Source organism: Cavia porcellus, unplaced genomic scaffold (genome assembly GCF_034190915.1).
Source record: "Cavia porcellus strain 051 isolate PalLab524CR breed Dunkin Hartley unplaced genomic scaffold, mCavPor4.1 scaffold_30, whole genome shotgun sequence".
Taxonomy (NCBI): domain Eukaryota; kingdom Metazoa; phylum Chordata; class Mammalia; order Rodentia; family Caviidae; genus Cavia; species Cavia porcellus.
The window spans coordinates 30,493,802-30,514,356 of NW_026947513.1; the positions used below are offsets into that span (position 1 = coordinate 30,493,802).

The 20,555-nt window shown below is 52.0% G+C and overlaps 1 protein-coding gene across 5 annotated transcripts in view; it reads left to right on the plus strand.

The window, feature by feature from the left end:
• The first annotated feature begins 4,039 nt into the window (after positions 1-4,039).
• Pdgfra (platelet derived growth factor receptor alpha) overlaps positions 4,040-20,555 on the plus strand; it is a 47,453-nt gene continuing 30,937 nt past the window's right edge. The window contains exons 1-4 of one of the 5 annotated variants that reach the window (XM_003471663.5): positions 4,040-4,263; positions 12,705-12,765; positions 14,306-14,623; positions 20,254-20,514. In XM_003471663.5, the coding sequence (XP_003471711.1) occupies positions 12,717-12,765; positions 14,306-14,623; positions 20,254-20,514 (628 nt within the window). In that variant the 5' untranslated portion in view covers positions 4,040-4,263; positions 12,705-12,716. Of the gene's footprint in view, positions 4,264-5,265; positions 5,405-6,806; positions 6,954-7,594; positions 7,821-12,116; positions 12,154-12,704; positions 12,766-14,305; positions 14,624-20,253; positions 20,515-20,555 lie in introns of those variants that run through there. The other 4 variants (XM_023565859.2, XM_013154428.3, XM_013154427.3 and 1 more) reach the window with 4 other exon arrangements.

Genomic DNA, 20,555 nt, shown 5'->3' on the forward strand with positions numbered 1-20,555 from the left:
TGACAGAGCTTTCTACCTCCACCACTGCTCATCGGTTGCAACTTACCGCCGCTTGGTGCTTGGCGCAGAACCTGGGACATTTTAGGCTCAGTAAACATCTACTGCACTGAGTGACAGTATTTAAATTTGAATATAAACTGCATCGTTTATTTGGGAGATTGTTTCATGGGTTGTGCACGATTGTCCCTATTTAATGGATGAGCAGCAAAGAGCCCAGATTCCCTTAGTTTTCCATCCACTTCACAGAATTTCTGCTGAAGGTTTTAAAATAAAACAACCCACAGGACTCTGCTGTCCTCCTGGGACCGCGGAGGACAAGGCCTTTCTTCAGTCGGTCTTGTCTCAGCAGAGCCGGCCCTCCTGCCCCTTCTAGCCCACAGCTGTGCACTGGAAGGCGGGATGACTGGGGCCCCTAATAAAGAGCAGACTTCCCAACCTCCTGCCTCCCTCCCCCACCCTGCACTCGGGTCTTCAAATTAAAAGTAACTAAAACCTAAGCCCTAACAGAGAAAGAAATAGGGGGCCGAGGACAGCTCTATGTGGAGGACCTCAGGCTCCCTCCAAGGAAAAGGGTAGCAAAAAGCCAGCCCCCAGGGAAACCTGACCTGCCACATCTGTCCCAGGCTCCAAGACTATGTGGCCCCATTTTGCTAGGCCAGACCGCTCCACAAACTCTGGTGTCTGTTAGGGCTGAGAACCGGCTGTGCCTGAGCAGTCTTGCCAGGGAGCTGCTTTCTGCAAAAAGTGCTTGGACAACCCAGAGAGATGCTGCTGAACCTTTGGGTCCAGCTAGTGGCCTCGGAGAAGAGCTGTGGGCAAGAGTCCAGGTCAGAGGGTGACTGCCACCCCAAGTTTCAAGGGCTCTTCTGGCTAACCCTTCCTTTTCGTCCAAGATTTGGGCTGCGGAAAATCGGAATGCGTGGAGACTCCAGGGGTAGCTTGCAACCCTGCGGAGGCCAGGCCGGAGAGCAGTCCCTTCACCGGTCCCCAGGAAGCCAGCGCTTGCAAACTCAGACGGAATTAGAGGGGCTGAGTAAAGACTGTAGCACAGTCCTCTGCTGACGACCAAATGGCCTTTCATTTCCAATTCAAGAAGCCAGAAGCAACCCCACTTTCGCCCCGCCCAGCAACTTCATTTGAAAAGAAATTCGCTAGTTTATTTAAATGTGATTTTCACAACTAACTGCTTTGATTGCGACCTTAAGTCTGAAGCAAAAGGTCCTTCGAATTATCCGAGGACAGCAGCGTTAGGAGGGTGCAGCTGGGGAAGACAAAAAAGCCAGAGCAGCGAGAGACGCCCTCAAAGGCGAGGTGTGACTCGACTGGCTGTCACCCCGGAGTGGGCCAAGGAGCCAGGGGGACCCAGGACAGGAGAGAATTTGTTTTTGTTTCAGTGACTGCTGGTTGTGAAACATTGAGGGGACCCTCTTTTTGCAGGTTAGCTCGCATACTGCACCCAATTTTCTTGTCACCCGTGGGCCTAGAGGTGCAAGGCCACGGCCAGGACCGCGCCCTCCCCACATCTGTCCCCAAATGTCCCAGCTCCTTTTGAGATCCAGAGCTGGGCCTCGTTCCCTCCAGTTGCAGCTGCCTGGACTCTCGGTTTGGAAAGAAAAGTCTAGTTCATTGCCACTAAGGAAAAAAAAAAAAAAAGAAAAGAAAACCAAAAGTTGACAATCAGAGCGGTGCGGACTGGGACCTTCGCCCACGGCCCGGGGCGACTCGGTCCTCGCAAGGCGCCCTGGCCAAAGCCCAGGAAGGGGAGCGCGGGCCCCGCCGCCCGCCTCGGCCAGGCAGCAATTCTTCCCGCCGTGGCTCCGGGACCACCCAAGACCCCGGGCGTCGAGGGAGCGATCTGGAAGGATCTTAGAACAAGCCCGGAGCGCAGCTCGCCAGCCCCACCTCCCCACGACGCCCAGGCGGACTGCGGGCGCAGACCCGAGCCCTGCAGGAGCTCTGCACCGGGGAGGGAGGAAAGCTCGGCTCAGACCTGCACCGGAGACTGGGAGGGGCGGGGGCTGCGGGGCTGCCTCCCCTCGAGGGCCTCCTGCCCCTGGGCTGCTCCTGACCACTGGGTTTATTTTGCTTTGGCGAAGGAGGCAGATGTGGACCTTCCTTCATCTTGCTCGGTCCAGGCGCGGTGAAACCGTCCACCAACCATTTGCTTCCCTGCGCCACCCCCCACGGGGCGCTGTCCCCGCGGTCAGCTCCTCGGGCCTTTAAACCTTGGAGAATGTCACACATGGAAACCTTTAGCAAATGTTTGTTAATGATCATAACAAAGGCATCATTCAAATTAGCCAGGTAATTACTACCAGAAGGACACCGGGGTGCAGGCGGCCTCGTCCATCCCTCCCCGCTTTAAACTCCTGAGAGTTACTGCCCAGGACACCCCCTCCTGGCCAGCTTCCCCGACCCCTTTAAAGGGCTCCCAAAGGATCTGTGAAGTTGCCTTTTGTGGCCGGGGATCGCCGGGACCCTGCTAGCTAGAGACCTGGAGGTGAGACCCAGCTGGTGCTGTCGCCACCGCCGCCCTCCTGCCTCGCCTCCTGCCCTTGGGAAGCTGGCATGGCCCTGAGACTCGGGTTATCTTTAAGGACAGCGCGCAAGCCAGTGTTCCTTTTAGTGCTCAGCCCGGGGAGGAGGGGAGTGTTAGCGCCTGTTCATTATCTACAAACATTACGGTATCCTGCTCGCATTCCGGACAGGGGGCCGTTCATAGATTGGCCTCCAATGATTTCCTGCGGGCACATGTGGAAGTAATAGCTCGCGGTGCCGTCACCCGAGCCGGGGATGCACGGGAGGCGGCTGCACCGGGCCGGCGAGACGGAGCCCCCAGCCCAGCCCGGCACCCCGCAGCCCGGCTCCCCTCTCGGGTGCTGTTCTGTGACCCTCGCCTGCCCACGGCCTGTGCCCGTGCACCTAGAGCTGGTGGCTGGTGGCTCTCGACGTGCCAGTCTCAACAGGGACACCCCAGCCATTCGAGGGGGGATGTGTGTGGGAGAGCGAGGTGGGGACGGAGGATTATAAAACACCACCCGAAACTCCCCGAGACGAGAGGATTCAAAATTAGAGCGCGGAAAGCCAGCGAGCTCCCCTCCCCCGGCCGCCCTGGGACGCCCCGCTGCGCCCCGAGCTGGTTCCTGGAGCGTTAGCGCCCCCTATCGCTCTCCAGCGGAATCGGCCTGTCCCAACGCTGGCTTTGCGGACCTCCAGACTGTCCGACCCACCGCGGGAGGGGACTCAGACAGGGTCCAGATGCACCCTCCGCACCACGCGGAGGTGCAGACTTGCAGACAGTTTTCCAAATGCCCAAGCTGGGGTTTTTGTCGTGCAAGATAGAAGCCAGGGCGACTCGTCTCAGATAACCCCGAAAACAAAGGCACGACAAAAATAAGAATTTCCTAAGGAGTAAAGGTCGTTCTGTCCCCAAATTCCCCACCTATAAAGACCCTCGCTTACTGTGTCCCATCTCGGACTCCATCTTGTCTTTCAAAAACCCAACATCCTCGTCCTGGACTCAACAGTTTGCCTCATCCCATTAAAGGATTAGCGACCTCACCAGGCACTCTCCCCACAAGACTCCTAGTTCGAAACCTCGCAACCCCTCGGAGATTTCTCCCCAGAGCTCTTTCTGGTGGCTCCAGGTTTCTACAGAAAGGACATTTTCTGATTCCAGATGTATATTCCGATTGCAATTTTACACGCCCCTTTTCTTTTTTACATAAAGAATACAAAACTACAGCAATGTAAGGGGGAAAATTTCTCAAATTGAGAGGCAAACTCATTCTGGAAGTCATGGGCTGTTTGCAGTTTCACCAAACCTTTTTCCCGGCAGAGCATCACCTCCCCCTTCCATCACCCCTGCCCCATCTGGTCTGCTTCTCCCCGCCTCCGAGTTGTTGTCGAAGTCTGGGGGTTGGGACTGGACCCCCTGATTGCGTAAGAGCGAAATACGAAGGCGCAATCTGGAGCCTGGACATTTAGAACGCTGAGAATTCAAGGAAAACTTTTATTTTGAAGAGGCCAAGCGAGGGAGGGGGGGCTTCATTTCCTGACAGCTATTTACTTAGAGCAAATGATTAGTTTTAGAAGGATGGACTATAACATTGAATCAATTACAAAACGCGGTTTTTGAGCCCATTACAGTTGGAGCTAGAGGGAGAGAAACAGGAGGGCACTGCAGGAGAGGACCGGAGGCCTCGGATGGACTTTTTACTCCATGTATAGGATTTTCATTGCAGACTGACATAGGAGGAGAAGGTAAGGGAGCGGGAAATGATTTTTGTTTCTAAGGAAGTCTCTGATCAGAACCCACTGTTAGATAAAGTGAAGTAATTTCAAACTTTGGCCCTCAGAGGAGCGAAAAAGAGCTGAATTCTCGTGTGTCCAGAGAGTAATTTATTCGCAATACACTTCACCGGGTGCCTTTGTATGTCGTGGGGAGATAACCACAGAATTGGTAAGGCTGAGAATGTAAAAAAAATTTTTTCCAGAACTATTTTTAAAAGTAGTGTTTTTCTAGCAATCTTATGGCCTTCCAAAGAAATTGTTTAGGCGTACATTTTTGAGGTTTCTTTTTGGGGGTGGGGGTGGTGTCCGTGGGGACTGGGCCAATACCAAGCAACGCTGCGGGTGGAGCAGAGGTGTTTGCCTTCTTGTTGGCAGTGGGTCCTGGAAGGCGACAGGTTTTTAATGAGTATTTTCATTCCTCGCCGGCGGTCTGACGGGATAGAGCCGCTGCGGGCGGTGTGGGGCGCGGCTGGGGGACCCAGAGAGGTGGGCCAAGCAGGACGCCGAGTGGGGCGCAAGCAGGGGTTGGCGCGGCGGAGGTGTGAAGGGCTCGGCTGGAGTGGACCGGACCTCGGGTGCAGGCGTGTGCACATGGCGCCAACCAAGCGCGCGTAATTACTGGACGGCGCTGCGCCTGGTGCGAGCCAGGGCCAGAGGCGGCACCGCGGTGGCGGCGGCGGGACCCGCGGAGGAGCGCAGGCGTGGGCGAGGCTTTGGGGAGCTCCGGAGCCTTTTGCCGGGTCAGCGAGTCGCGAGAAGCAGCAGCGGGCGCCGGCCCTGCAGTGCGCTGGGATTGCGCTCCGCTCCCGGGGGCGCCGGCGGCGGCGCAGGCGAATGGTCTGCAGTAATGACAAACACATTTGGCCCCGAGTGATGAAGTCTTCGTGGCTTCGCATTCCAGCAAGTGGGATTTAAGGAATTTCGAGCTGCACTCCGAGGGGCCCGAGCTGTGCGGTGGTCCCCACCCCCAGCCCTCTCATCTGGCCTCCTCCTTTGGGAGGCGTACCAGAGGGGGAGAGCTGTGCCTTGGCTGCTCTCTCCTGGCCACCAGCGGGGGAGAGGCAAGGTCTCCCGAGACGCTCTGGCCTTCTCCTGAAGTTAGAACTCTCAGGTAAGATAGAAAGGTGAGAGTCCAAAGGCGCTCACCCCGCGTCCGGGGAGTGGAGGAGCTCCGGACCCTTGCTCCTGGCCTTGGGGAGGTGCGTGGTACTGGCCGCCCGCGCTCACCCGACGCTACTCCTGCCTCCTTGGTCGCCCCTCTTCTCTACCATTCCATGCTGCTCTCCCTGACCACGTCCACACGCTCTAAATGCGCCCCTCCTTCCTACATCGCTATCCCCGTAGAAATCGGGGTTTTTGCATGAGATTAACTCCTCCCGGCAGCATCAAGGGAGCGGGCGGCGTCCACTTGGCTTTGAAACAACTGGCCTCAGCCGTTATGTTTGGAAAGGGTGTTGACCAGCTTGCAGGGATGGGGAGTGTGGCCCGACTCGAGTATGCAGTGGGAGGGCTCCTGGGCCTCGCAGCCAGGTGTGCCATAGCTGCCAGTTGCCCAGCAGTTGCGCCTTGGCCAGAAAGGAATTGCTGAGCTATCTGTCTGCTGTCGATCTCTCCTGCAGCCTGAGCGCCTGTCTCGCAATAGGTTTTCAAGTCCCGCTAAGACCTCGGGGTGTGCGGATGCCCAAAGAACTTGCCACTCGATCCATCTCCGAGGAAGGGCCGAGCCCAGGCCGAGAAAGGAGTGTGCAGGGTCCCTATCACGTCTCGGCCGTCGCGCGCCAGGCCGCGCAGCCTGGAAAAGCCCCGGACTGGGCGGTGTGGGAAATGGCTTTTTGGCTCCGTGGCGGAATTGCTCAATGTTTTGGACCGACTCACTTAGCCACGGTCGCTATCACAGCTAGGTTGCTTTTTGGAGTAAGAGGGCAAACGGGGCACCGCAGTCCCTAATTGCACATCCCACCAGACTAATGTCCCAAAGCTCTGTAAGCCCACTGGGCCGCAGGAAGAGAAAAAGGGGCGGCCAGGCCTGGCAGGCACTGAATTTACGTAGCCCCTCTGCACATCTTGACTGTCCGAACTCTGGCGTCGCAGTTCTTTCCCTTTAGCAGCCTCTTTGCCATAATCTTTTTGAGGAGCCCTTCCCAGACGCCCAATATCGGGGGCCTGTCCAGTCCTGCTTTGACACTCTGGCCAGTCCTGTTTTGGATTCACGCAAGTACAGCTGGTCCATGTTCACAAGAGCGAGGGGGGACGGGACAGGAGGGGAGGAGGCATCGGGAGTGAGCTGGTCGCTGGTGTTCAGTGCCCGGCTCTTGCCCCGTCCTGAGATCAGAGCTGGACACAGAGTCCGGGCCGTAGCTCTGGACCCCGAAGCTGCTTTCTGCCCTGGACGCGGGCTGGGGAGGGACGCAGTGGGAGGGGCCTTGGGCTGGGCTTTCCAGCTGCAAACGCGTCTGGCGCCGAGGCGGGCCCGTTTTGTGCCTCCTGGGGACGGGCCGTGGGCGGTGCGCGTCCTGGGGACGTGGTGGCCAGCGCCTTCCTGCAGACCCCGTGGGTGGGGCTCCCTCTGGCCTTTGGGGAGCTGCGACCAGGTTACTCGTTGCTGGTAGAAAAGTGGCAGTTTTGGGGAAAGAACTAAGAGCTGGGACGATCACGAAAAGGTGCGGCTCTGAGCGTCCCCAGCCTTGGGGAGGGGTCCACCCCCTGCATCGGCCTCGGGGTGGAGGGGCGGAGGGATCTTGCGACGTTGCGCCCAGCTCGGGATGCAGGGTCGGGGACAAACTGCTCTTCCGGACCTCACTGCAACCCCAGCCAAGCAACACTTCTTTTGTTTTAAACTGAACGGTGAACCAGGGATGGGTGGGGAGAGTGGATGGTCAGGAGGGGACAAAAGAGGACCGCTGTTTGGGGGTGCCTCTTTCGCTATCCCCTGCTACAGTTTCCTTCCCTCCCTCTCCCGCGAAAGGGGAGCGATCCGTGTGGCCTGACTTGGGTTGCGCCGGGGCAGCCGAGGCAAAGGCGAGCGTTGGGCAAGGTGGGCACTGGGGACGCTCACAGTCTCGCAAGCTAAAGAGGCACAGGCTCGGCTTGCTCGGGCCTTCTTGTTTAGCCGCGCGACTTTCTGGCCCATAGGAGGCGCTGGTGCGCGCCTGTAACCCTAAACCCCCGGCCCCACTCCCTCCACCCGCTCGGCCCCCTCCCTCCACCCAGCCCGGCCCCTCTCAGGTCTCAGTGCAAAACAATGCGAACGCCGCGCGTCGTGCCCGGGGCGCGGAGGCTCCTTGAGCTCTGAGGCTTGGAGCGCAGTCCGTGCGGCCGTGGGACCCCCAATCTCGCGGTGACCCGGCCACCGAGCCGGTGGAGGAGGTTGGAGGGGGAGCAGCTCACGCAGTATTTGTGTGGGTGGGGCGGAGCCGGGAGCCGGACGGTGCCAGCTCAGAACCTCCGGGAGAAGGTCTGCGAGTGCGGTCTCCACTGCGCTGTCGGGGACCCCGCGCCAGAGCTGCGCGCGGCGACGAGCCGGCCGGGTAAGGTCCGTGGGGCTGCCGCGCCCTCTAGTGGGCTCCCGGGACGCGCTGCGGGCTCCGCCAGCCCCGAGTGGTCGGGCTAGAAGCCTGGGGTCCCAAGCTGAGGCTCAGCCCGGTCCCCGATGCGCCCCCGGGAGGGTGGAGTGGACGCTGCGATGGCAATGTGGGAACTCCGGGGGCGCTGGACGGGCGACCGGGGGATGAGTCCAGGTTTGGGCTAGAGAACTGGGGCGTCCTTATAACCATGGGGAGGGAGCGCCGACCGAGGAGGGCTCGGTTCCCCGCGCTCCAGGGCACCGTCGCCAGCTGCTGCGCTCTGGGCCCGCAAGAGCTCCCCGCCGCGCAGGGCGGCCTGTGGCTGACGTGTTTGTTGTACGACTCTGCGTTATTATGCTGCGGGAACAGTAGTTTCCAATTTACCCGGCTGCGCGGGGCTCCCGGGGCGCGAGGCAAGGGTGTGCGGACGGACGGATGGACCGGCTGCCGGACACGCAGAGGGGGAGTGATCGCCGGCCGCGCGGGACCCGAGTGGCGAGTCCCGCTGAGCCTTTGCAGCGTCGTCGTCCGGGCTTCGAGGCCCCGCAGCCCGGTGGGAGCGGGCGGCTCTCAGCGGTGGCGAGGACGGTGACCCTGCCTGTCACTCCTGGGGTCTGCAAGGGGTTCAAGCGCCTTGATAGCGGTTTTGCTGTTTCTGCTTCCACTCTGCGACTTCTGACTGAGATCTACCCAGACCCGTCAAATACAGTTTAAGAAAGAAAGAAGTTGTAAGAGTTGGGACATTTTAGCTCAATATTCACTGCGGTGGCGGCTGCGTGAGCTCGAGGACGCAGTCCTTGGATCAACACTGCCACCTGCTGGCCAGTTTGAAGAACTTCATGATCCTCTGGGGTTCGCGGAGATTCCAAACAGATACGTACTGGGGCCAAGGCTTGTTTTGCTTTCCTATGAAGCTGCAAGACTCATTGGACAGAAGACATTCGTTTTGTAGACGTTTGTGTAGTTTTCCGCCCTACATATTTATTTTGCTTTGGGAATTGAATTCAGACTCCTGAGCATACTAGGCAGCTGCCCTGCCTCTGAAGGGCATTCCAACCCCACCACCTAACTTAATCTTTTACATTTAGATAATGAACAAAGCGTTTGCATTCCGAGCGGACCCGTGAGTGAGGGAGGTAGCTATTTGTGTACCTGTTTATAAGTAAGAGGACCTGGTATCTCTAGCTTCATGTTTTCAACCCCGTGCTTAATTGCATAGGTGACACTCCTAGGGCTGGCCCAGTTTGGGACATCAGTTTAGTGACAATCAAACATAAATAAAGAAAAAAAGAAAAAGCAAGGGTCGTTTTGTTCTCCCGTGGATGAACATTTGGTGCAGAATGAGCAGGAAGGTTTATAAGTTTGAAGTGTCCCATAAAACGCTCCTGTGTGGAAACGCCCCAGCACCCACCCACCACTGGAATGTCTGATGGACCTCCGGGGACCCAGACAACAGCCCGGGCTCTGGTGGGTGCAGCTCCTGAGAAGCACACTCTGCTAGAGAATGGAAATTACCACTGCAGGAGGCCTACTTCTGGGCTGCCTGGGCTGAAGATGGAGTTGACTGTTGCGGAGGAAAAAAAAAAAGATGTTTATTTGTTTTGATTCGTTGTTTTTTTGAGACAGGGTCTCTATATAACTCAGGCTAGCCCTGACCTCACAACAGTCTTCCTGCCTCAGTCTCCCGAGTGCTGGGATTACAAGCACGCACCATCCCGCCCTGCAAGATGTGTAATTTTCACAGTTAGAATTAACTTAGGAGAGTTGAAATTACCGGAACCTCAGAAATCTGAACCTTGAGGTCATCCATGGCTTTGGGACTGTGAGAGAATCTCCAGTGGTCTTTAATCATGCCAGGGTGGGGTGGCACTCAGTGCTCAGTGGTCCTGTGGTGGGACGTGTTGTGCCGCCGGGGGTGGCCAGCTGCCCCTCTCCTAAAAGTGGGCCTGTCCTGTCCACGCTCTTCCTGCATTCTCCAGCTTAGCGTGTTGTCCCTGCTAATGCGGCCAGGCTCAGCGGCTCTTCCCTTGTGTGTACAGGGAATGAGATTAGAGACACGCTTCAGGGAAAGGGTAGCTGCAGTCAGATTCGGTTCTGTCTGTGGGGCTGTGTCTATCCGTCTCCACAGTCTTCACAGTCTTCAAAAGGTGGGCAGGAGACATGGGCAAGTTCCCCTCACACCTCCAGGGTTTGTGAGCTTAGCAAGGAGAAGTGGAAGCCACACTGCTCTGGCTCTCCTGCACACTTCTTAGGAACCTGAGAAAAGCCATAGATAGCACTATTCAGCGACATGGGCAAAGTGTCCTCCTTGGGCGCAGCTGCAGCACTGTGTCTCTCTGAGGAGGTGTGTAAAGCACAAGGGGGACAGGGAGAAACCAAAGATCCAGGTGAAACCTGTCCTTCCTCCGAAGGGATTTGTCTTTGCCAACCTTTACAGTGAGGAGTGCCTCAGTGTTTGTAACCCCAGTCACTGGTTTATAATTGCATCTCTCTTTGGGGTGAACTCTGGGGTTAGAGTCCCTAGTTAAGGACCAGGAGTGGCTTTCCAGAGAGAGGGTCCCACTGAGGGCAGTTGGTGAGGGCAGCCTCCTCCTCCCCTGTTTCCCTTGTCCCAAGTTGCCTGGGTTACAGAGGAGCAATGGTATGAAGTTCCACAAATACACCTGGATTTCAAGCCAGGGAATGGCTCTTATCAGGAAGGAGTTTGAGATCTTAGGCCAAAACACTTGAGGCTCTGAGTTTGCATCATCCGTCAGTAAATAGCCCGGTGTGGCCAGCAAGGGGGTCCCTGAAGCTGGATACACAGGACACCTGGAGGGGCCTGGCCAGGGCAGTGTGCCACAAAGAAGGAACTCAAACATGGGAAGCCTGTCTCCTCAACTCCACTACCCAACCCACCGCCCCCCAGCCTCACTGCAGAAACACAGGATATAAATGTGATAAAATTCAAGACGGCAAGCTGGTGCTGGAAGCGGCTTTGAAGTCTGCTAAGTGGATTATCAGTGGGAGGCAGATATTTGTATACACAAACACACTGCCGTTACTGCTAATTGTGGTAAATCAGGCAGCCAGCTTGGCTCTGGAGGCCCCCTATGCCTGCCACCCTGAGTCCCAGGGCATCTGCCAAGATCCCCAGAAGCCAGCAGCCAGCCAGTACTGTATGAATTGCATTTGGGTTCACCGTCCTGTAATTATGTTGTTCTCCCAGTGTAGGGAGCAGAAAAAAAAAGGGGGGGTGACTCCAATTTGTGTTTGGGTGGGGGCAGGAGGATGGGCCAGGGCTGAAATGCCAACCTTCCTTTGAGAGACAATGTGGTGGGGTGGCGGGAGTATAGCTTTCGCCTCTCACAGACCGTGTAAGCATCCTGGCATGCTACTAGCTGTGTGTCTTTGGATTATTTGCTAAACCTCTCTGGGCTTCAACTGCTACTCTTAAAAAACAACCATGTCACAGGATTATTCCTAACACAAATGTCATACACATAAGACTTTGGCTTAGTGTGTGAGAGTTTATTTTTTCTGTCCTTCCCTGCTCCTCCCCACAAGAATTCCATCTGTCACTTGTCCTTTCTCCTCCTCCATTTTCCTGATAGAATTCAGTGAAGCAGAAATCTCATCTCTGGGACCAGGCCAGTGTAAAACAAAAACACTTGATTGGACATCACCAAAATCTACACTTGGGTGATCCTCTCCCTGCCCAAACCAACAGAGAGATAAACAAAGCAGCTGGGAATAAACAAGGCAGAAACCAACCTCCCCTAGACAGTATCCTTGAGTGTGTGCATGCATCCGGGCGTCCCGTGTCTGAGGTGACTGGTCCAGTCCCTTCGGCCACTTCCTTGGTGAGTTGCGGTGCAGGGGGATCAGTGCCTCCCCAGCCAAGGCCCAGGTGCCAGTGTTTTCTGGGTTTCCACCACGCCCTTCCTGCTGGGCCCGCCAGAGTGTGGAGTGCAGCTGGCCGGGGCTTGGAGCCCCACCAGCCAGGGAGACGAGCATCTTCCTTCTGACGCCTCAGTGGGTCCCCGACTTCCTGGGGAAGTGAAGATGGAGTGCGTGGAGATGTGGGGAGATGAGAAGAGATCAAGCTAAAGAAAAGGGAAGTTGTCCGGAAGAGGCCCTTTGAGGGGCCCCTAGTAACAAGACCCCCTGCGCCCCTCAATTCTTTCTCTTCCTGCTCCCCTTTCTTGTCTGTTGTGTCTTCTGGACATTTGAACCCTCTCTCTACTTCTGTTCCCCAGATTTTGTAGGAAGTCGGTCATCTGTCGGTTCCTGAAACTCACAGGGATCCCCTGTCTTGGTGAGCGTGGTGGCCTTTGGCTGTCTTTCTGTTCCTATTTCTCCACTCTGGCCTGTTCCTGGACTTTCCATCCCCGTGTGGCCCAGCTGTCCTAGAGACCTCGGAGTCACACAGGCTAGCTCTAAGTGACCTACTTAGCGGGAGTTTCAGAACCTCTAGATGGGATGACACTTAAAAAAATCTGTTTCAGTCTAAGCAAAGTCATAGAGGATGTGAGTCAAAGACCATGCTGGTGACGGCCACACTGATAGACAACACGAGGGGCTAGCAGTTCTGAGAATACACAGGCCCTACCTCACTTTTTGTGCCCTTATTTAAGTGGTTTGAAGGAACCGCTCTCCTCTGTTCCAAGATCGCTATAAACCGGGACTTTCCAGAGCTGGAGAGCTGCAGGCCTGTCCTGACCTGGAAGTCCCCTCCGCCAGCTGGTCATTTCTCTCTGGATGTCTCTCCGTACCAACTGTGAACCATAAACTGGGGCTTTTCTGTGTCTCTTTCTTCAGGGTTGTTTTTGGTTGTCTAACGCTGTCTCTGTCTTTTGACTTCTGCAGCTTTCCAGCGCCATGGGGACATCCCACCAGGCCGTCTTGGTCCTTGGCTGTCTCCTCACAGGTATGTGCTCCTTGTCCCGGGGACCCGTGCTCCGTGGGTGCTTTACCTCTGCTCTGTACACGTAGTCCTGAAGGCCCTGGAAACAGACTGATTTCCTAGAGAGACCACAGACCTGCATTTCCTGAACTGCGTCACCCAACTTGCGTACTAATCTCTATTGTACCATCGTAACGGCTTTGCAAAAGGAGTCCAGTGGCAGTTTGAGGGCGGCTGTAATCCTGGCCTTGACCCGCAGTTATAACTCAACTTTCTCCCTGGCCTCTAGGGTACATGGATCTGATCGATTCAGATACGTTTCAAGGAGACAGAGAGTGGACAATGCTTGTCCAGGAGGTCCTATCCGGCTAGGTTGTGTGTGCCATAATGAAAGAGGCTTGCTTTGCTTAAAAATTCCATGTCTCATGCTTGGAGTAGAATCCATAGAGGAGTGTTTGGCCCCTGGGGAACTCTGTTACCTCCTCTTGTCTCTTGGGGACACTTGTTTGTCAGACTTGCTGAGTTATCAACCAGATATTTCAGTACTAAAACCAGCGCTTTTCTTGTCGGGAGAGTTGACTCAGTGTTTAGGCCTTGCTCTTATGGGTGTGGTGGAATTAAGCAAGACCATAGAGTTAGAGCTTCGGTTCTAAACTCCACTGAGTAGAGCCAAACAGTGTGACACACGCCTGTAATCTCAGCACTGGGAGGCTGAGGCCGGAGGATCGCTGTGAGTTCAGGCCAGCCTGGGTTACACAGCGAGTTTAAGGCCGGCCTGAACTACGTAATGAGATCTTGTCTCAAGAACCTCCATTGAGTGTCCCTACCTATACAAGGTGACAGGGGGCCCAGATGCAGAGAGCCATTGTCCTAGCAAACTGTAGCAACACAGTGTTCATTTACTGAAAGAGGGTGAGATTCCCATGCTAGGTTTCAAGAGAGATCTAAGACCACTAGTTAATCATTAAGTCACAGTGTCTCTTCTATCTGTTTTGTGGCTAAGGGAAGCTAGACTGAGATTGATGAACGTAAGAATTTTAGTTCTTGCATTTTCTTTATTATGTGTGGATTAAAGTCCGCATCGTCCTGCCCAGGCTTATGGAAGTCCTTAGAAATACACAGCGCCTGCAGGGCGTGGAGCGGGAGCACAGACCTGCTCTGTGCGGTGGCTGGCCTGTCTTTCCCCTGCATTCCGTCCCCATCTTTAAGTAAGGGGAAGTGCACGATGAAGAGCCCATATGTGCTCGAGCCCAGGACATCTTGGGGTATTTTATGGTCACCCATAAGAGCCTGAAATATGGAACTGGAATCAGAGGTCCGTTCTCTATCTGAGTGGCACGAGGGCAGAGGGAGGGGCCGCAGGGCTTTTGCAGGCTTTGGAACACTTGCTGCCTCAGCAGATGCCGCCGCTGCTATAATGGGGGCCTTTTCATGGGCATCCAGACTAACGGATTTGGGGGTAGAAATGGCCTTTGTTTGTGGAGCGGCTGCTGTGACTCTCAGTTCTCTGGGTGAGACTGTCCTTTCTGGCTGCGTCCCATTCAGAGCGCGTTTCCTTTGACAGAACTGAGCCTAATCTGCTGCCAGCTTTCGCTGCCCTCCATCCTGCCCAATGAGAATGAAAAGGTTGTGCAGCTCAATTCATCCTTTTCTCTGCGATGCTTCGGGGAGAGCGAAGTGATCTGGAAGCACCCCGTGACTCTGGGAGAGTTCCCCGACGTGGACATCAGAAACGAAGAAAACAACAGCGGCCTTTTTGTGGCCGTGCTGGAAGTGGCCAACGCCTCGGCGGCCCACACCGGCTGGTACACTTGCTGCTACAACCACACCGAGCCGGAGGAGGGCGAGGTCGAGGGCCGGCATATCTACATCTACGTGCCGGGTGAGTTGGGTGGGTGCTGGACCACATGGCTTCTCAGCCTGCTTCTCCTGCAAATTGTAGAAAGGTATCTTTTTAAATGAAAAATTTAGTATTTACTGGGTAAAATTAAAAAGGAAAACACAATTTTTTTTTTTTTTCAAAAGACAGTGTCTCACTATGCAGTCGAGGCTGGCCTTGAATTCACTGTGTAGCCCACACTGGCCTTGAACTTGAGGAGATCCTCCTGCCTCAGCCTACTTAGTACTGGGATTAGAGGCCTGGGCCACTGCATCTACGTTTTTGGACAAGGTCTTGCTGTGCTCTTTAGGCTGCCCTCTTAAACTGTTAGATTCAAAGGATCCTCCTGCCTTAGCCTTCCAGGTAACTGGACTCCAGGCATATGCCACGGTCCTGGCCTGGGCAGAACATGGGAAATTAAGTGAAGTTCATCAGTCATTATTAAGAAATCCACTGTTAACATGTCAGAACTGTACCAGGTTTTTAGAGTCGTCTTTGTTATGGAATGTCCTTTGTGTGGTGCAAAGTGTGTGAATTCATTTCTATTCATTTCAGTCAAGCATGGCAAATATTTACGTGCTCACCGCTGGAGGCAGGAGAGTATATAGGAGACTTATTTACAGTTCATCACAATAGCTTTGACGTAGCCACCCAGTTGTCAGACTCAATCCAAACACGCACTTACTCTTGATGAATTGCAAGGGATTTCTTTGCATCTTTTAAATCAAAATGTAGGGGGAAATTCGTGTTAGTGTTGCTCTGTGCCATGTGTCAACCGGATGCCAAGACAGGAAGGAGCAAGGTGGGGCCGGCTGGGCATGTTGGTGCCCACCTGTAGTTCTAGCACTTGGGAAGCTGACACAGGAGGATTGCTGTGAGTTCAAGGCCAGCCTGCCCTGCATAGTGAGACCCCGTCTCTAAAAGACAGAAACGAAAATGGGACTAAGCATGTAAGGGTTTTATTGGGGGTAGGGTCTATGGGAGGGAGTGGGGAGGACCCCGTAGGGAAGGAAGAGATCTGCCTGCATGGCCAGCCCGTTCTGTGGGGCACTGGGACCCTGCTGGAACCTCACTTTCACACAGTCATGGCAGGAAGCCTCCCTGGGGAGGGCAGCCTTGGTTGCAACGGACATCACAGCCCTGTGGTTGGAAGACTGTGGGGTGCCTTCTCCCAGCAGCCCAACAGGTCCTAGGCTTGGCCATGAGCTTACAGGGCGCTAAGGAACATTTTTTTTTTTTTAATTTTTTTTTCTTTTTTTTTTTTTATTTAAGGAGAAAAGAAAAAAAAAGCAGAGAAAGGGTACAAGTTATACAGATTTACAGAAAAAAAAATGAACAGTAGGAAATCACTAGTTAATGGATTACATATTGTCATCCTAGAAATAATTGTTCAAGTCACAAAATTAAAGCTTGTAAAGTGGACATTCCATCAATGATACTGCAAACAGTTCTGTTCAATGATCCAATAAAACTCTGTGATATCATTTTCTATCTTATACACTTAAATATACATGCAGTTATATAGTTTAGAGCACTTTCTTTTCCTCTCTTTTGTACCATGACTATTACACATTTTGGGTTTCACTGCTCCCACGGTTCTTATTACTTTTTTGGAAGAGAGTAAAACCAAATGTGACATAACAGAACAGAATCGGTCAAGTCAAAAGGGTGGACATAATAGATAGTGTAAAAACATGATACAAGGTGATCAACAATGGTTACCATAATGCCTCCCGCTATCTCTAATAGAATTGCCTATATCGTTAGTTATAATACAATTGAACAAAACAGTAAAGAATAAAACCAACAAAACCAAAACATTGGAGACATTGTAGGTCTTCAAAAGTAGATAAAAGTCAATGAGAATGGGTGTTATAATGAATCTCATTATCTTCACAGCTGATGCCTAAACTTTCGAACCTGATACTATCCAGCAAAACAGAATAGGGGAACATCAGTTAAAAACCAGATGGTGAGAGTAATACAGGGCTTTAAATTGAGGTAATGGAAAGTCAAAGTGGGTTACTATAATATATCCTGCTATTTTTTTTCCTTTAATTAAAAGGATAAAGATAAAAAAGTAAACAATGGAGTGGAGATTGAGATAAAAGAGGGCATAACAACGAAACAGCGCAGATCAAAATATAACCATTTAAGCAGAATAGTGTTTCACCACCAGATAATCCCGACCCAAAAGTAGTTACCATATTGTCTCTTTCCTTGAAATCCTTGAGTACAACTTCATATACTGTAGCATTAAGTATATCAAAACAATGTAAAACCATTTAAGAGAATGACAGCATTACAGAGTATTTAGAATCGACTAACAGAAAATGAACAATGGTTTCTGTATAATCTCCTTGTCTTTAAAAGGTTTTTGCTTATACTATCGTACATAACAAAATCCAATAAGATACAACCTATTTAGACCATTGGAAACAGAAGAACAAAAGCTAGATGAGACTTCAAAACAAGATGATACTAAATCAGTATTACCTATTAAGATGTCATTTTCTCCAAAATAGCTGTTCCTATCATCCAATCTTCTCTGCCTCATTTCTGTTGAGCTCTTTTTCTGTCAGTAGCTGTCAGTTTGTCTTCTTCATTTTGTTCTCTGCTGCATTCGTTGTGGCCTCCCCGCCACTATTTCTGGGTTCTTTGTATTTTTCTTTTTTTTTAGAATATCCTGCAATACTCTGTGTAGAGTTGAATTGGTGGCCGCAAACTCCCCCAGTTCCTCTTTATCCTGGAAGCACCTCGTTTTTCCATCAATTTCCAGGGACAGTTGTGCAGGATATCTCAATCTTGGCTGGAGATTATTATCTTTCAAAGCTTGAATTATTTCCCCCCACGCTCTTCGTGATTTGATGGTTTGTGCAGAGAAATCTGCTGTAATTCTGATGGGTGTTCCCTTGTAAGTGGTCTGTTTCTTGTCTCTGACAGCTTTTAATATTCTGTTCTTGTATTGAATTTCTGGAATTTTGATTATTATATGCCTGGGTGTTGCTCTGTTTGGGTTGTAGATAGCTGGGGTCCTGTATGCCTCATACATCTGAGTATCTTTACCTTTTGCTAAATTAGGAAAATTCTCCTGGATTATTTCTGTGAGTAGCTTTTGTAGTTCACTTGTTTGTGTCCCTACTTCTTCTTTTATGTTCTTAATCCTTAAGTTATGGATCCTCTTATCATCTTCCTGTCTTTGTATTATTGCTGTTTGTTTCTTTGTTATTTTTAAGAAGTTTTTCATTTCATTCTCCCATATTACAAGTCTGCCCTCCAGTTCAGATAGTCTGTCCTTAGTTTCTTTCAAGCTGTTATGCCAGTCTTCGATAGACTTCTTAGTTTCTTGGTAGTCCCTTTGAACCTGCTTCACGTATTCTATGCTTTCTCTGTTTTCTCCATCAAACAATTCTCCCCTCTTTTTCTGTTCTTCCATTCCACTATCTGTTTTTTCTTGGGTGGTGCTTAGCATTTCTCTAACTATTCTGCATACTTCTAGCTTCAGGTCGTTGATAACTTCATTCCTGAATTGGTCTATGAGGCTCTCTATATGGCGCTTTATGTCTATTGGTGCGGTGTCCGCTATTGACTGTTTCTCAGGATTGGGGGCCAAGAAGCCTTTCTTGTTGCTGCCTCTTCCCATATTCTCTGTTCCTTATATATCAGGTAGCTTCTTCTGAAAGTGGCTCACCAAATGTTCCTGGGTTCTGGGTTACTCGCCTCTCCTTCTGGAGTTAGATTCCAGGTTCTTCAATGAAATGAGCAAAAAGCGGTAGCCAAGTTTGTTTTGAAACAGAGTAAAGCGAGGAGAAACTGGCTCTGCAGAGCAAGCTTGGGATGCTCAGCAGAGTATGAGACAAAAGGTAACAGAAGCAGCCTCTTCAGGGTGAGAGCAGCAGCTATGAAAGACGGTGCACATGGAGGGAAACAGTGTCTTCTTTTTGTGTCCCCATGCCTCAGGCTGATGTCAGGCCCTCTCCAGCTTATCCAAAGCCTGCTTCCTGGACCCCTCCACTTGTGTCCAGAGCAGCTCACTGCTCAGCAGATCCCCCGGGGTCTGCTAGAAATAGCAGACGACCCCTAAATACTTCGGAGAGAGCAAGCCCACAAAGCCCCCTCCATCCCCGCCTCCTTCCTTCAGTCCTGGAAGTCTAACCCAGGGCCACTGCATGGTGCTGCACTGCCACCCCTGATCCTTGCAGACTGGGTCTCACTAAATCCCCAAGTTGCCCAGGCTGGGCTCAAACCTGCAACCATCCTGCTTGGCTTCCTAGAGCTCCTCCCCCTAAGGAACATTTTGAAGGAATGCTGGCTGATCCGTGAAGGACATCATTCTGTATGTTTAACTTGAAATTAATTGGAGCTTCATTTATAGAAATCTTTGTTAACAGAGTTCAAGGATTTTGAAATCTGAACACAGATTTGAATGAGGCAGTCTCAGCGTATTGTTGAACAAATTAAAGCTGGAGACTTGGTTTAAAGAAAAAAAAATTTCCAGCACTGGGGAGACTGAGGCAGGAGGATCACTTTGAGTTTGAGGCCAGCCTGAACTCCATAGCAAGACCTAGTCTCAAAAAACCAAAACAGAAAAAACAAATGGCAGGTATTTAGAATGTCACCCAATTTCACACGTAAATACATCACTTTGCTTCCTTCTAAATGTGGAAGGATTTTTCCCTGCTGTGAAGAGAACAGTAAAAACACAGATTTGTTAATGAATGGGGGTCTTGAAGCTTTCATCTGCCTAGAATCGTCCAAAGGTGTTTTCTGTTCTGTTCCTCTTCCCAGCAGGACACCAGCCAGGCAGCCCCGCCTGGAGTGGCCAGCAGGTGTCTGTTCACTGCGGGGTGGGGAGTCAGGTCCCTTCTCTGCAGTCAGAACTCTGAGTGCTTCTTACCGCGCAGCTTACCTGGGTGATTCTTTGGAAAGGAAGCTTTCAGGTTATGGAATTATACTTTTTGTTTTTGGTGGTGGTGGTGGTGCTGGGTATGAAAGCCAGGGCCTCACTCAAGCCACGCGTGTGTTCTGCCACTGCAGTAAACCTCTGACTCTGCATCTTATTTACTGCTAAGATACCAGTTTCAACAGATGCCTGTGCTGTCAGTAATACTGCCTATCAGCACTAGGAGTCTCTAACAGCATTTATAACATAAAAATGATGACTTATTTTCCATGTTTGTTGTTTAAATTTGAATTTTGACACCTGGTTAGCATTTTTATTTATCACCAGCATTTTTTTTTTTTTTTTTTTTTATGAGGGACAGACATTTGGGCATGATTCAGAGTTTCAAGTTGCCTTGGAGCTGTCACGATGACTGATGTCGATGGGGTGGATACAGGAACAAAAGTAAAATTCATAGCTAATGGGAGTTGTGTTATTACAGCCACAGAGGGCAGCTGTAATACAGATACAGCTGGGCGGTGGGTGTAGCCCTGTGATGGAGTGCTTATGCAGCCTGTGCAAGGACCTGGGTATTATCCCTTGTGCACATGGTATGGGCACACATGCACACACACACACACGCACACACACACACAAATAAAGAGCAATCTTGGTGGGGTAACTTTTCTGCATATGTGTGTAAAGATGAAATTAACGCCTAATAGATTCTTCTTTCTCATTTAAACCACAGACCCGGATGTGGCCTTTTTGCCTCTAGAAATGACAGACTACATAGTTGTTGCAAACAACGATGACTCCACCATCATACCCTGCCGCACGACAGACCCCAGGACTCCCGTGACCTTACACAACAGCCAGGGGTTGGTGCCAGCCTCGTACGACAGCAAACAGGGCTTCAATGGGACCTTCAACATGGGGCCCTACTTCTGTGAGGCCACCGTCCAAGGGAAGACCTTCCAGACCATGCTATTTAATATCGTTACTTTGAAAGGTACTTGGCCCTCCTCTCTCCTTTAAGTAAAAAATAACGAA